This window comes from Mytilus trossulus, chromosome 3, assembly GCF_036588685.1.
Source record: "Mytilus trossulus isolate FHL-02 chromosome 3, PNRI_Mtr1.1.1.hap1, whole genome shotgun sequence".
Lineage (NCBI taxonomy): Eukaryota > Metazoa > Mollusca > Bivalvia > Mytilida > Mytilidae > Mytilus > Mytilus trossulus.
The window spans coordinates 56,351,165-56,367,330 of record NC_086375.1 but is presented as its reverse complement, the minus strand read 5'-3'; the positions used below and the strand labels follow the sequence as shown (position 1 = coordinate 56,367,330).

The 16,166-nt window shown below is 30.4% G+C and overlaps 1 protein-coding gene across 8 annotated transcripts in view; it reads right to left on the bottom strand.

Annotated features, from left to right (window-relative positions):
* LOC134711915 (MAP/microtubule affinity-regulating kinase 3-like) overlaps positions 1 to 16,166 on the bottom strand; it is a 38,215-nt gene that overhangs the window by 15,036 nt on the left and 7,013 nt on the right. For 6 of the 8 annotated variants that reach the window (XM_063572897.1, XM_063572899.1, XM_063572894.1 and 3 more), the window contains exons 3-11: positions 11,376 to 11,429; positions 8,707 to 8,755; positions 7,833 to 7,898; positions 6,851 to 6,921; positions 4,560 to 4,616; positions 3,439 to 3,574; positions 2,805 to 2,905; positions 2,075 to 2,194; positions 1,644 to 1,743 (exon numbers count right to left, since the gene is read on the bottom strand). In XM_063572897.1, the coding sequence (XP_063428967.1) occupies positions 1,644 to 1,743; positions 2,075 to 2,194; positions 2,805 to 2,905; positions 3,439 to 3,574; positions 4,560 to 4,616; positions 6,851 to 6,921; positions 7,833 to 7,898; positions 8,707 to 8,755; positions 11,376 to 11,429 (754 nt within the window). Of the gene's footprint in view, positions 1 to 1,214; positions 1,315 to 1,643; positions 1,744 to 2,074; positions 2,195 to 2,804; positions 2,906 to 3,438; positions 3,575 to 4,559; positions 4,617 to 6,850; positions 6,922 to 7,832; positions 7,899 to 8,706; positions 8,756 to 11,375; positions 11,430 to 16,166 lie in introns of all 8 variants that reach the window. The other 2 variants (XM_063572898.1, XM_063572893.1) reach the window with 1 other exon arrangement.

The following is a 16,166-nucleotide window of genomic DNA, read 5'->3' as shown; positions in this document are numbered from 1 at the left end:
AAATTAAATATAAGAATAAAGAAGTTATATCAATACATTTCTTTTAAATGTGAGCAAATAAATTACTTAAAATGTCAAAATATATAAGACTTGAAGGAGAATAATTTCTAAATTTCTGTCATTTTCAAATTTAAATTATTCTATATCTGTACATTTTTCCACCCAATTTAAGAGCTAACACTACAACTCACAATAAATGAATACAGTTACAACAGATACTGAAGAATGACGTTGTATTTAAGATAAACTTAAACAAAAGTCTAAGAAGGAACTTGAACTGTGAAAAGAAATTTGATATCAAAGTAATAAAGAAGTACCAAACTGTTATACCGAAGAAACAACAAGCAAACTATGTACTTAAGAAAATTATAAACTGACTAAGAAGTAATGCTTTCAAATTTGAACTGAAACTGAATACAATATGATAATAATGAAAATAAAATGAAGAAATCAGACCATACCAATAAATGTGATATTTAAAAAGACGTGCATGAACTCACAGGCATCTCAAATTTTTAAAACACATCCTTAATATTCAAATAATATATAGTAAACCTAGATGGACTGTATAATGATAATCAAAATATGGACTAAACCACCAACTTCTAAAGGATAGCAACTTGAATTGATACAACCCATAATCAAAAGATCATTGATGAAAATTATGTGAAGTGAGATTCATAGAAATAGAATGAAGCTATGTACTTTTAAAAGAATTTATCACCTTTAATTTCAGCTTAAAGAAGTTGTGGAACTGTAAAATCAAATATGTTAAACAAGTATTGGCTTCTAATATTAGTATGGTCTGACCAAATAAAATGAAATCCCCTACAAGAAGACAGTCTAAATGCATTGATTATGTATGAAATTCGTTTCATTACAGTAATATTCACAGAATGTGAATTTATTTTGAAAGTTTTTTTTTTTTTTTTTTTAGAGTATATGCAACTGTCTTGTTGTAGTTTAAACAGTGATAAAAACAGAACAGATGGATATTATGAGGGATACACATCGTAAGTTATGTCTTGACACAATGGCATATCCTGAACATTGCAAAAAATAGGTCCCACAAGATTTAAATAAAATTAGTTAATACAATTGAAGTTGGTTGATGAATTGAATAAGAGTTATGACCAATCAAAACCCTGATATGCCATAGTGTGAGAACTCCATATGTTACACTGACATTCAGGACATAACTTATCAGACTTTACCTATCCGCTTTGAATCTAAAAGATCCTTGGGCGGCTCAGTATAAGGTTTTAATTCTTTATCTTCATAACCCATATTGTTCCATCGGTCTTTCATTATATTCTGACGACACAAAATAAAAGAACAAAAATAGATACTACTGTCAAAAACAAAAAGACATTAAAAGTTTGAAGGAAGCATGCAATTACAACTTTACTAAACAAACACCAGAACAACAATCAATAGATCTTGAAATAATGTTTCAAAAAATATGCTCCAGTGTTTCTTTACGTCAAAAGTGTTATCATTGCTGCTTCCCTCAAAGTGAAAGTTTTCAATGTTACCATATTGGAACATGATGAAAACTTCCACACAACCTATCATAACAACAACATTAAACGTTACACTATGTAACCACGGTTAACAACATTTGATCCGTGTCAGGTCATTACCTATCCGGATGGGATCTAACTGATCTGCTGGGGGTTCAACATAAGGTAAAAGTTCATCATCTTCAAAACCTACATTCATCCACTTGTCTCGCATAATGTTCTGGTGCAATAAAAAATGAAAGATTTGTTATATAAAACTATGCTTTTTCGATATATTCACTGTCCACAATATAACCTTATTTTATCCATGCACTTATCCTGACAATATTTTTTTTATTTCAGTTGTTTATTAATATGTATATTCTTTTTATTTTATAAAACTCAAAGCAAGTACAATAACTATTTTTTCTAGATAATTATTCAAAGATTATTTTTTAGTTTGTATGATCTTTTAAGACATTTGGTCATTTGCAATATATGTGGAATTCACTTCTTTTGCAGAAACTGTACATGTGACTTTCCAAATAATAATCTTACAAGTTAAATCTTACCTCTAAACTTGCTCTTTTTGTAGGATTTAATACTAAAAACTTTTTCAACAAATTTTCACAATCTGTTGACATATAAAAAGGTATTCTGTACTTCCCCCGTAAAACCCGTTCTCGTAATTCCTGAAAGTAGAATTTGTATTTTTCCATTAGTATACATGTTGTTAGCTATTATTTTAAAGCTCTACATGATTTTTTGAGTGTTAGTTTTGAACACCATATGAAGTTTTGCTGTGATTATATGTGATTATATCGTCCAAACTGCCTTATTTATAACCTGTTATTAGCAGTTTGGGTTATTTATATTCATATTCTCTTCTTCCAATAACACTCAATATCTAATCAGTCTTAATATTTTGGATACTAGGTATCTTCAAGAGATAATTAAACAATTTAACTAATACACAGAAGATCAATTGTTTTAGCCTCACAAACTTTGTTGATATCTGTTCATTTATTTGATTGTCCATCCTCACTTGTTATGTGCAACTCTTGAACAGATAGTGTAGAATTCAATTCAATTATAATTGTAACATAATTCAATGGTGCATCTTTTTTGTTTTGTTCAAATGATTTTTTGGGTTTCTCACTTCCATGTCAACAATTTTCTCTTTACATCTGTATTACTATGAAATTTCTTACATAATATTATTTTGTCTTTACTTTTTTGTCTTTCTATTTTGTGCATTTGCTACAACATGATAAATATCACTGTTTTTATATTCATTATTACCTTTAAATTTTGGCCATCAAATGGTAATGACCCACTGACAAGTGTATATAATATTACACCTAAACTCCACACATCTACTTCTGGACCATCATATTTCTTTCCTGTAAATTAAATATGATATTATCACATTGTTTAAGATCAATAAAAAGTCCATGCAGCTAATTAAGGGTTTTGGAATTTTGCTGTTCGAATAATGTTTTGATCTAACATATTCATTATAAGGAAATACTTATTGATTTAAGGAAGTGAACATAAACTATTTATTTTGTTTTCCCTTATTTCAATAAATATCTGTCAATCTCAATACCCACTCAGCTGTGGAAAGGGCATAAAATTGAGCTCTAGTGCCAAGGGATAAGTTGAGAATAGCCTAACTGCAATAAATAATTCAAACTATCTCAAAAGTTTTATCCTAAATGTCTAATGATTGAAATGCTTCTTAGAAGTTAATGAAGTTAATAAATGAATAAAAAAGAGTAAAATTTAATTATTGCAATGCCATCAAGTGTTGTGTTTCTACATGTCTTCAGTATTTTTATTTCCCTTATATTACCTGTTCAAGATCTATCCAAATAATTATAATAAGTCTAGTTGGATTTCTACTGTACATCTTGAAAGATATTTTGTAACTTACCCTGAAATAATTCTGGTGCAGCATATGGAGGACTTCCACAGAATGTGTCTAATTTATTACCAGGTACAAATTCATTACTAAAACCAAAATCTGCTATTTTTATATTCATATCACCATCTAATAATAAATTTTCAGCCTGAAAGCAGTAAAAGAAAACATGATATTCACAGTACAAATAATTTTCTAATTGAAGTATGTCTATGATCAGTATATAACGAAGTATTTTCAAACTTTTCTGATATTTTACATTTTCATTAGTAGAACACCAAAACTTTCCCTTTGTTCCAGACATTCCTTCTCCAGTTCCGCATAACCAATTTTCACAGTGAAGAAATCAAGAGTTTCAGATTAAATGTGAACTTTTGCGTTAACAAAATGATGCGTCTGTAAGATACTTGTTATGTCTGCCTTAACATTATTAAAGAACCATGACAATTGGATAAAAGTTACATTTCCCCTATCAAATGTATATATTTAAATATCTAAATCAAATCATATGATTTTTATAGTTCGTTCTTATATTGTTCTGTTATACCACTGTACCAAGTTAAGGGAGGGTTGGGATCCTGCTAACATGTTTAAACCCGCCACATTATTTAAGTATGTGCCTGTCCCAAGACAGGAGCCTGTTATTCAGTTGTCATTTATTTATGTGTTACATATTTGTTTTCGTTCATTTTTTTTATTTAAATAAGGTCTTTAGTTTTCTTGTTTGAAATGAATTATAGCTGACTATGTGGTATGGGCTTTGCTTCTTGTTGAAGGCTGTACGGTGACCTATAGTTGTCGATGTCTGTGTCATTTTGGTCTCTTGTGGACAGTTGTCTCATTGGCAATCAAACCACATTTTCTTCTTTACATGAAAGATCAGCATTTCTGAAACACCAAACAACTACATCCATCTATAAATTTTTGAATAAATAGGGATGATTGAGTTTCAATTTAAACATGAATAACTTTATGACAAGTAAATTTTATGTCATTATATTTTTATAGGTATTAATGATGTCATCTCTTTCATTAACATCAATAAGTCAAGGTTATAGTCATGATTTACATGTATGTGCCTGTAGAAAGTAAGAAGCTCAGCACCCAGTTGGGAATACCATTCATATGCATACCTTTAAATCTCTGTGAACTATATGCTTTTGATGACAATACTGAACTGCAGAAACAATCTGAAATTAAATAAATGCAGCATTAAATCTGTACTGGTGTTAATTCTTATATGATTATACTGATTAACTATAGTGGATTCATTAATATTCGTTGGATACCAATTTTTCATTGATTTTGTGGGTATATGTTAATCTCAAAATTAACTGTTCAACAAATTGTATATTTTCCTTTCACTTGTATGCAGATTTTGGCAGAACTACGAAATTAAATATCCTCAAGGTGTCAGTTTACCTCAATCCAAATGGTACCCACGAAAATAAATAAATCCACAGTAATAATACAACTCTCAAATACAATAATACATCAATATCTTTTTTTACTATGATCCCCAAGTCTTCAGTGAAGAATTTCATTCACCTACTTAAAATGATTGACAGAAAAATTAATTTTTGTAAATATGAGAGAGGTACAAAATTCACATGTACAACACACCTTCAAGTACTAATAAGATGTAACGCCAAATTTTGTCCCTAAATTCTAAAGGAATTTGACAACAAAGAGAGAAACAATTTATGTACATATGCACAGGGATGGCTTTATAGTAAAACTATTTCAAAAGGCCAACTTTAAAAAAAACAAGAATGTGTCCATGTAGTACATGGATGCCCACTCACACTATCATTTTCTATGTTCAGTGGACCGTGAAATTGGGGTCAAAACTTTAATTTGACAAAGATCATATCATATGAAAGGGAACATGTGTTCTAAGTTTCAAGTTGATTGGACTTCCAACTTAATCAAAAACTTTAACCTGAAGCAGCACAGATGGACGAACAGAAGCACTGACCATTATGCCACCAGGTGGTGCATAAAAATGGTGACAGACAAACAGGATGATCACAAAAGGAGGGTGTGTGTTGGGAAGGGGTCAGAGTGAATCTGTCCCTAACAATACCATAAAGTGACAAATTAACTGTAAATATTAGCATTGACAACTTTTCAATCAACTTTTCAAACAACTTTTGTTTTCATTAATCCAATATCAACCTGTAAAGAAATTATCATTTACACTTGAATGTTCAATTTATTCTTCATGAAGTATCACATCTGCAGAATCCTGATGACATGCTAAAAAAGTGTTTTTCTTCTTCTTAAATTTATATCGGTCGCAAAATTCACTTCACAAAATCCAAATTTCATAATTCAATACATAAAGCAACACATGTTGACTGTTTATGTTTTATTTAATCTCTTTGTAATTTCATTCTAGTTATACTTTATGGTAAATCAATGCTTCCATCCCTATATAAATATCTGAATAACGGTGAAGTGTTCCACAAGTTGAGCCAGTATTAATGTCAATTAATTGGATGTCACTAGCTATAAACATGGCCTTCCCTGGATCATGAAGAGGAAACTATTCTCCTATGCAAGTTACATTCAAAATCAATACCATCACATATAATGGTTTATCTTCATCAAATATTATCACATCTACTTGTTCAGTCTAATTGATTTGCACACAAAACTTATCCAGTTCTATATTATTCAAGGTCAATGACTTGGCTTATCATTCAACTTATAAATAAGACATAGCAAAACATGTTCACTCTTTATTCCAGTTATGAAGAAATCAACAGAAATTTTTAATAAAAAAAATAAATAAATGACCAAACTTTTTATTTTTCACAAAGCATAAGCAGAGAAGAAAATTAGTGTTTTTTGTGCATTGTTGAATTAGAAATTGGAAGTCTGCAAAAAAAATAATTATAGTTGTACTGTCTGATTATATTTAAAGTTGTTCTTCTCTAAAAATAATTTAACTATCATCTCAGTATACTGGAAATTTACATTTTGATTAGAAGTATACTCATATTCTGGATTCCTTAAGGAATTGGTCACATGATTGCTTTTAAAAAGATCAAAATGTAAATGAAAACTTTGTAACATGACTTCCATTTAATTTTGAAATTCTTTTGCAATCTTGGGTAACACGTACATCATTATAGATCAATTTGTAGGTCATACTTTGTCATATTTAAGGTATGTTCAACATTTACAATATTTTTCAATATTACCATAGTTTTTTTTAATATGGTATGGACAGCTTCAGGAGTAATTTTCTAAAAACAATCAATTTTATACTGATAATACCTTCATCTGTTCTGTATAAATGATTAACCTTTAGTCAGCAAAACAAGCCTAGATAACAGCTGTTTACATATTAAATTCATAACTGATGAAGTAATATTCCTGGCACTGTCTATCAATAAAATCAATAATCAATTCTTACTTGTCTAAATTTGGCCCTTGCTTCTTTTTCTTTCATTCTTCCATGTGCTACTAAGTAGTCAAATACTTCCCCTAAATAAAATCATTATTCATGAAAATAAACAACAATCAGGTCAAACTATACAGAAGTAATGAGATAAGCCTATCAGAAAAAGGATTCTTCAATATTTTGGACAGTAAGCTTCTATAATATCATTTGCATTATTCATTGGTATAATTTACTTGTATTAACATCTTCTTATTCTACCTAATACGTGTATTTATGCACATAGATGTAATTTTATAACAATGCAAGACCACAAATCAAACATTTTAAATAAATTTGAATATCAATGTTAACTTGAATTAATATAAGTAACAAGATACATGTATTGTCTATTGATTAATTCAGTTCTACAAGTTTAATGACCAGTTATTTCTATTAAAAAGATTTTTTCCCTTTCAATTGAAATAATGAATACGTAAATTCTCCCCAAATTAGCAATCCATCAGACATGTAATCATTATATTAGTTTTAGGTTCACTTGTATTTATATTTTCTTTTTTCTGTGCCAAGTTTACTTTCAACCCTGTTACCATTCGTTCAGTGTTTATACTAACACTTTCATGTATAAAACAGGAGTAAGAGTTGTGCATACACTTCAGTTTGAAAAATAAAAGTTAAACAAAGGGCCTCTACTCTTCCTGGTTTATATCGTAAAATAATATTGAAAATCTGTCACAGGACTGTAAAGGGTCCTTTTTTGGTCAAAGTATGACATGATGTATGAATTTGTTTATCATATACTTGGATAATACTTCAGATGTATGACACCCAGGTTGGTAGCCAATAATAGCAAAACCACTATATGCCAGGCTTTGCTAATATTGAGTTTATCAGTTTGGGTCTTATGAGATTTTTTTTTTTTTATTCATTGCATATAAAGCAGGACAAGACATATCTTTCCTTAGTATATGATATATAACAGTGTTATAACACTTACCCCCGCTTGCATATTCCATAACTAAATATAATGTCTTCTCTGTTTGTATCACTTCAAATAACTTTACTGAAATGTACAAAATTATATATCTAAAGTATCATTTATAAAAACATACATTGTAGTGACAACCTGTTGGGAAATTGCAACTTTTCTTTGAATGTCTACAAACTTTGAAACAGGATATTATTTTACTAACATAACAAATAATTCAAAGTTGATACAATAGCCTGTTTTAATTGGAAATGTTCAATTAATATTAATATGAAGACATGTGTTGACAAAGTTGTGACTAGTACTGCAGACTTTCACTCTTTTTTTATGGATGTAAATAGAAACACTACTACAATATTAACTTTATAATATTAAAGTGGATCATTTTTTTTAAATACGAGGACAAGTCACTGAAAACACTACAATTTCCTCCAGCAAATCTCAATTTAAAAAAAAAGAGATCTATGTCGCTTGAAAATTTCACTGTACTACAGAGGAGCAGATTTTTTTAAGAAATTGAGACTTTATTAAATTCAATTAAATAATTTATATTTAAAGCAAGATTAGATATTAATATACAAGAATATCATGAAGGACATTTGTTCACAAATTGGCAGTGATCCCCTATTCATTTAAAAAAAATATATAAACCTTCAAAAAAGTTCTTCCTCAAACTTAAAGTAATTTTGTGAATGGTCCACACCATGACAATGAACAGATAGTGTTTCTATGGGAACTACTCATTCTTCTTGGCACAATAAAAAATAACAAAATGTGCACACCTAAAAATAACTCATTACAATGAGTATGCTGCTCTTTTAAAGCCATAATGAGTTATCAAATCAATTTGAACTTTCAATTGAAAATCACAATAAGTACCTACCTATATTCGGATGATCCAACATCTTCATGATTCTGACTTCACGGAATAACTAAAATAGCAAAGGATTATTTTTTACTGAAATTGTACAAACAATGTTTACATATAATAATTTTATTGTAGTGTAATCCCCAGGGCCTCTAAGCATCATTGTAATGTGGTGCTATCTGATGCTACATTTTCTATAGATAAGAACATATTTCACAATTCAAGATTGACCAGGATGATATTAGAAAAATTTCTGAGGACAACACTGTATTGATATTAACACAAGTTTCTTGAAAGGGACACTTCAAAAACATGTACAACTGAATTCAGGACTAAAGAAAATTTGTCGTTTAAAGTTAACATTTCAAAATTTTAGCTACAACCTGCAAACAATTTTTTTTATTGTGCATAGCTGTGACCTTGATCTTGAGAAATAACTAGTGATGGGAGTTTGAATAGAAAACATTTTTTTGGAGTCCTTAAGCCTTTTCTATAATCTAATATTATGATTTTAACCTTTGATCTTAAAATCAACACAGATATATGTTCTTTTGTACTAAACTTGTTGTGATATTCATGCCTACAAGACAGTCGTATTAAAATTTAACTTCAAACATAGTTGTTGCTATTCATTATTCTTATAAACTTCAATACGAAGTAGACTATCTTATCTCTACATAAGTGCAGAATCGGGCAAGGCACTTTTTTTAAAGGAGGATATTGTTTCTTTTTGTCCAAGTTTGTGTGTGCAGTTATCAGCAACTAGAACATACCAGATCCTATTGATATAACAAGTTTTAGCAACAAAACTTAAAATTTAGAATTGACTTTTGTTAGATTTCTGTGGTTTCACATTTTTCTTTTGAATATATATTTGTTAGAAACTCTTCTTCAGCAGGTGGTTTGTCTCCTGGGGAAGATTGGGGACCTAGAACTTTTTCAGTAAATAAAATAATTCTGAAGACTACAAACTAGTTTAACCCAAACCAGATTCTGAATGTGCCTGTACCCAAGTCAGAAGTCTGTTATTAAGTGGTTGTTGTTAATTGCTGCTTTTTTTCATTTTTTGTTCAGTCCTTAGTACATGAATTAGGCCTTTGATTTTCTTGTTTGAAATGTTTAACATTTGTCATTTCAAGGCCCACTTTTATATGACTATGCAGAATAGTTTTGCTCATTGTTGTAGGCTTTACAGTGATCTATAGTTAACTTCTGTGTCATTTGGTCTTTGGTAGAAATTGCCTTCATTGGCAATTGTACCACTTCTTCTTAAAAAAAAAATATTATAAGGATAATTGTTTGCATTGGTTGTTTTAAAAAAAGAATTAAGTCTTGACCAAGCAGAAAATGTTCACAGAATTTGCCAATCAAGTGTATATTTTTTTTAGTGATTTCTCATAATTTGAACTTTATTAAAATTTGTTAAAAATCTGAGACACCCCATTTATAAAATTTAAAGCTGGATGAAAGAAATTACATCAGTTGATGGTGTGCTACCTAAATGTATTAAAGGCTTTAAACAGAGAATGGCATAGATGAGGGCACCAACAGTGCAGGTAGGACCCATCCTGTTAAATTAGACCAACAAGACCACTGTACATGTAAATGTATATGATTCATCTGAAACATCAATTATGTTCGAAATACATGTCAAATGATTAACATGTATATGGAAATAAAATTAACATTGCTCTTTTAAATTAATAATTGATATTCCTTTTTACCGATGAACAAACAGACCGACTTCTACATACTTCAATTAACTTTTAGTTTCAATTTTTTTCTCTTTTGAACATAATCTTTGAAAAAGTCTAAATTGAAAATCATTTTTTGGGCATATTCCTGGACTATCTTTTGTGTGTTGAAAAAATATGTTGAACAGAACTTGACATGACAAAACTTAACCGATTAACCAACTTTATTTCTAAATATGTATTATTTACTTTTCAGTACTGTCACTTCAGAAATATGCTTACATGCTAAATATAACAAAACAATAGTTAAAATATTTCTCATTCTTTGTATGATCAATTTCAAATCACATCTGTTACAAGTGACATAAGCTCATAAAATGTGAAGGGAAAAAATTCTTTTCTCTATCGAATGGAGAGTTATGAAAAAGTGCAGTAAACTTATGAAACTTATATATAACATTACATCAATACTCCATAATCAAAACCATGTGTAATAGTACCTATCCTCTTCTGTCATTCATTACACAACTTTATTCTTATTTTCTAGCTTACGATGTATTATATCTCACAACTTTGGAGTGGTAAAATGCCAATTATCTATACCATTCAGTAAATATATCACTTTATTAATAGTAAGGACAAAAGCATAATTCCAAATTAAACAATTTTTAATTTTAGTTTCTTGTGTATATTTTGGAGTTCAGTATGACGAAAATTATCACTGAACTAATGCAGATATTTGTTTGACCTTCTGTTCTATGGTCGATTGTTTTCAATTTTATCATAAGATGGAAAGCTTTCAAGTTTTGAATATATTTTAATTTTACCTATGGCCTTAAGATTTCCTGATTTTTTTAGTCATTGTGTTTAATAAACAGGTACATGTAATTACATGCATATAGTCATCGTTTACAAATGTACGTTGTGTGTAATAGTAGATTACATCTAGAGAGAGAGAGTACTAACATCTAAACAACTGTAAAATATTACCTTCTGTAAACTTGATGGGTTCAACTGAGTTTTATCAATTATCTTTATAGCAACCTGTAGATAAAATAAGATAAGAAGTTAAACAACTGACATTTCATCCTCATAATTTTCTCAAATTTCTGGAAAACTAGCATAATACTATGGAAATAAGAATTTTCTGATATTAAAATCAATGTGTAAAATTCATAATACTAGAACACATACATGTATACTATACACTGAATAATACCACGATACAATTTATTATGCAGACCAAAACTCTTCCACTCAAAGACACTAATTAGTTCTGAATAAATATCTATCAATTTATTTATGTTTATGTTGGTCAATGGTCATAGGTAAACCTCTACTGTTACTCAATTGTATAACTTGTATTTAGAATGAACTAGTACAAGGAGCCACGGAAGTGCTAAAAAGGTGAAAACTAGGAAAACTGTAGCCTTCATTTCTTAATTTAAGAGATCAAGGTCATACATACAAAATTTTATACATATTTTTTTCAATTTTTATTCAACAAATTTATATTCAATACATCTTCCATGCTTAGTTTGTATATGTAGCCATCCTTAACCCTTATATAAAGACGTTGTGCATTAAATTATCAATTTTTAAATAATATCATTTCAAAGCCAGGAGAGAAAATCAGAAAAAAGCTTCCATCTGCTGTAAGTGTTTAAATAAATTGAGAATGGAATGTTTATTATTCTTTTTACAACAGATGCTATAACTAAAGTAAGCTCTCAAGTATTTAGCCTTCAATCACAGGAAGTGCAAATATATCCTGAATTTGTAATCTATTTATAGCTTTATCACTGACAACTAGTTTATACTATACACAGGAAAGCATTATTAGTCATTACAAGTATTTGATTGATCTCATAAAACTCTTGTCCATTTTGACAGATCAACCATGTACATATATGTTAAAATTAAAAACTTGTCAATAAATAAGTGTATACCATTTCATCACTTGTTTCATTGATTTCAAAGACTAACTTAATGCCATTATTATTCTCAATATGCTTCTACATCTTGCCATGAGGATTTTTTTGTTGCAAAGATATGAAAATTATATGCAAGTGAGGTACAAGCATAATATCTATCGTATACCTTCTGATAACTATAAAGCTAACTAACATAATTGATAATCACAGGGCACAGTTTGGAAGAGACGGAGGGTTACACAGTCTTCACGATGAACTGTTAAATCTACAGGCCTGGAGCTCAATTTTTGAATTTTTTTAGTTTGATTCTGTTGATATGATTTTTACAGGCCCGAGAGCAATTTTACAAGCCTGGGCTGCCACTCAGTGTGAAAACTGGTTACAGTGAAGGACCTAATGCCATTAAAAGGCAAACTAAAATTAGAGAATAGAAAACAATTTTGAGATATACGGAAGGACAAGGGTAAAACTTAATTATCCTTTCATTATGGTGGGGGGCCCAGCATACAAACGATATACCACAAAAGGAATCCCTTGGTCCAGCCATATGAAATTTGTAGATATAAGAAAAGTATCATGAAACAAAAAAACTCACCAAAGATAATAGGCATATAATTTTGTACATATACCCGACCTATGTATCTACAAAAAGATCTAGAACTCACTAGTGACGCAGAATCAAAATATTAATATAAAGGCCAAAAACAATCAGTATTCAAAATTCTGAAAGGTTTTGCCAAATAAAGCTTAAGTGATCTTAACAAGAATATAAGGAATAGTATTAGTAAATCAAAATCCTAATTATCCAAGTTATCCGTAGCTAATTTTCATGGTAATGAATTTGCATCTAAAAGGCAATATTTGATCTCTGACTTGATATAATTTGTTTTCAAGTATTCAGTACAACACAAATAGGATTATATATACAAACTCTGTCAGACGATTAGTCCATATAAATAAAACAAGTTGTTCTTCTAATATACAAAAGAAAAGGTGAGATACAAATCTTCTACTTAAACAATTACTGAGGGGTTTAAAGATATAAAAGGTCATGAATTAGTGTGGGACCTGCTATGACTTGACCAATTACGATCATGCTATCACAGTCACATACTAATTTCTTGACGGTCAATTGTACAAGGATTTCCTCTTCATCAAAAAAAAAAATCTTCAAAGGAACCTGCATTGGTATCGTTCATCTAAATTTTTCGGGGTCATAAAACTTATAAATTGCATAAACTAGAGGCTCTAAAGAGCCTGTGTCGCTCACCTTGGTCTATGTGAATATTAAACAAAGGAAGCAGATTGAAAATTGACTACAAAGGTCAATAACTCCTACAGGAGTCAATTGACCATTTCGTTCATGTTGACTTATTTGTAGATCTTACTTTGCTGAACATTATTGCTGTTTACAGTTTACCTATATCTATAATAATATTCAATATAATAACCAAAAACAGCAAAATTTCCTTAAAATTACCAATTCAGGGGCCGCAACCCAAAAAACAGGTTGTCCAATTCTGAAAATTTCAGGGCAGATAGATCTTGACCTGATTAACAATTTTACTTCATGTCAGATTTTCTCTAAATTATTTGGTTTTTGAGTTATAAGCCAAAAACTGCATTTTACCCCTATGTTCTATTTTTAGCCGTGGCGGCCATCTTGGTTTGATGGCCAGGTCACGCCACACATTTTTTAAACAAGAAACCCCAAAGATGATTGTGGCCAAGTTTGGATCAATTTGGCACAGCAGTTTCAGAGAAGAAGATTTTAGTAAAAGATATATAAAATTTACGAAAAAATGGTTAAAAATTGACTTTAAAGGGCAATAACTCCTAAAGAGGTCAACTGATCATTTTGGTCATGTTGACTTATTTGTAAATCTGACCTTGCTGAACATTATTGCTGTTTACAGTTTACCTATATCTATAATAATATTCAATATAATAACCAAAAACAGCAAAATTTCCTTCAAATTACCAATTCAGGGGCCGCAACCCCAAAACAGGTTGTCCAATTCATCTGAAAATTTCAGGGCAGATAGATCTTCACCTGATTAACAATTTTACCCAATGTCAGATTTGCTCTAAATGCTTTGGTTTTTGAGTTATAAGCCAAAAACTGCATTTTACCCCTATGTTCTATTTATAGCCATGGCGGTCATCTTGGTTAGTTGGCGGGGTCACCGGACACAATTTTTAAACTAGATACCCCAATGATGATTGTGGCCAAGTTTCAAATAATTTGGCCCAGCAGTTTCAGAGGAGAAGATTTTTCTAAAAGATTACTAAGATTTACGAAAAATGGTTAAAAATTGACTATAAAGGGCAATAACTCCTAAAGTGGTCAACTGATCATTTTGGTCATGTTGACTTATTTGTAGATCTTACTTTGCTGAACATTATTGCCTTTTACAGTTTATCTCTATCTGAAATAATATTCAAGATAATAACCAAAAACAACAAAATTTCCTTAAAATTACCAATTCAGGGGCAGCAACCTAACAACAGAATGTCAGATTCATCTGAAAATTTCAGGGCAGATAGATCTTCACCTGATTAACAATATTACCCCATGTCAGATTTGCCCTAAATGCTTTGGTTTTTGAGTTATAAGCCAAAAACTGCATTTTACCCCTATGTTCTATTTATAGCCATGGCGGCCATCTTGGTTAGTTGGCGGGGTCACCGGACACAATTTTTAAACTAGATACCCCAATAATGATTGTGGCCAAGTTTGGTTAAATTTGGCCCAGTAGTTTCAGAGGAGAAGATTTTTGTAAAAGTTAACGACGGACGACGACGACGGACGACGCCGGACGACGACGGACGCCGGACGCAAAGTGATGAGAAAAGCTCACTTGGCCCTTCGGGCCAGGTGAGCTAAAAATATGTCATGTATTTGTAAAAATTTAATTGAGAAAAAAAATTAGGTACTGTCTTTTGAAATATTTCAGAGAAAATTAATTTCAATAAAATGCTTGGCTGAGCCCAGCCTGATACGACAGCAGAGGTCAAACCCTGAACAGTTGGAGAATGTTTGGACACAATCTTCAAGCTTGATACTGTCTGGATTTCGATGATTAAAAATTTAAATATAATATAGGTTTCCAACTGCAATTGAAGATTTCTTCTTGGAAACTAACCTTATCTCCCCTCCCCCTTTTGAAGTTATCATCTCCAAACTTAATCCCAGTCTTCCTTTTGTGGTATGATCCCTGTAGAACATTTTTAGCTAGATCCATATACTAAAACACAAGTTATCGTCAAGAAAACTAGTAAATTGCTTGTTTTTTCTCCCCAAATTCCTGCACGTTTGAGGCAATTACCCCCATACTCAATCCAAGTCTTCATTTTTTATATTTGTTTAAACAAAGATTTTCAAAAACTTACTAGTACAAATAAAATTTTGCTAGCTTGGGGCATCAGACTAGTAGCTAAGGGTGCAGACTGCAATACAATGGATTTTGCTACCATGTGCAGCAACATTTTGGCCATATATTAAGAATCATCATTGAAGGGCAATAATTCAAATAACAATTTGTGAATGAAATGCTAATCAAGTAAGAGTTGGGCTGAGCTATTTTAAGATAATGTCAAGTACAAAATAAGTTACATTTTTCTCAAATACATTATGGTGGTGTTCTTTCAATTTGCACATGCATCCATTTGCGTATTACTACCAAAATATCCATTTCAATCTAAAACTTCTCAGGATAAAATAAATAAAATTAATAATGTACTAGAAGGACGACATTCTTGAATTTAAATACACTATCTAGGTCAGATTTACACAAACTTTCATATTTGTGCATCATCCATGAAATATGTCAACTGTGTTAAACTT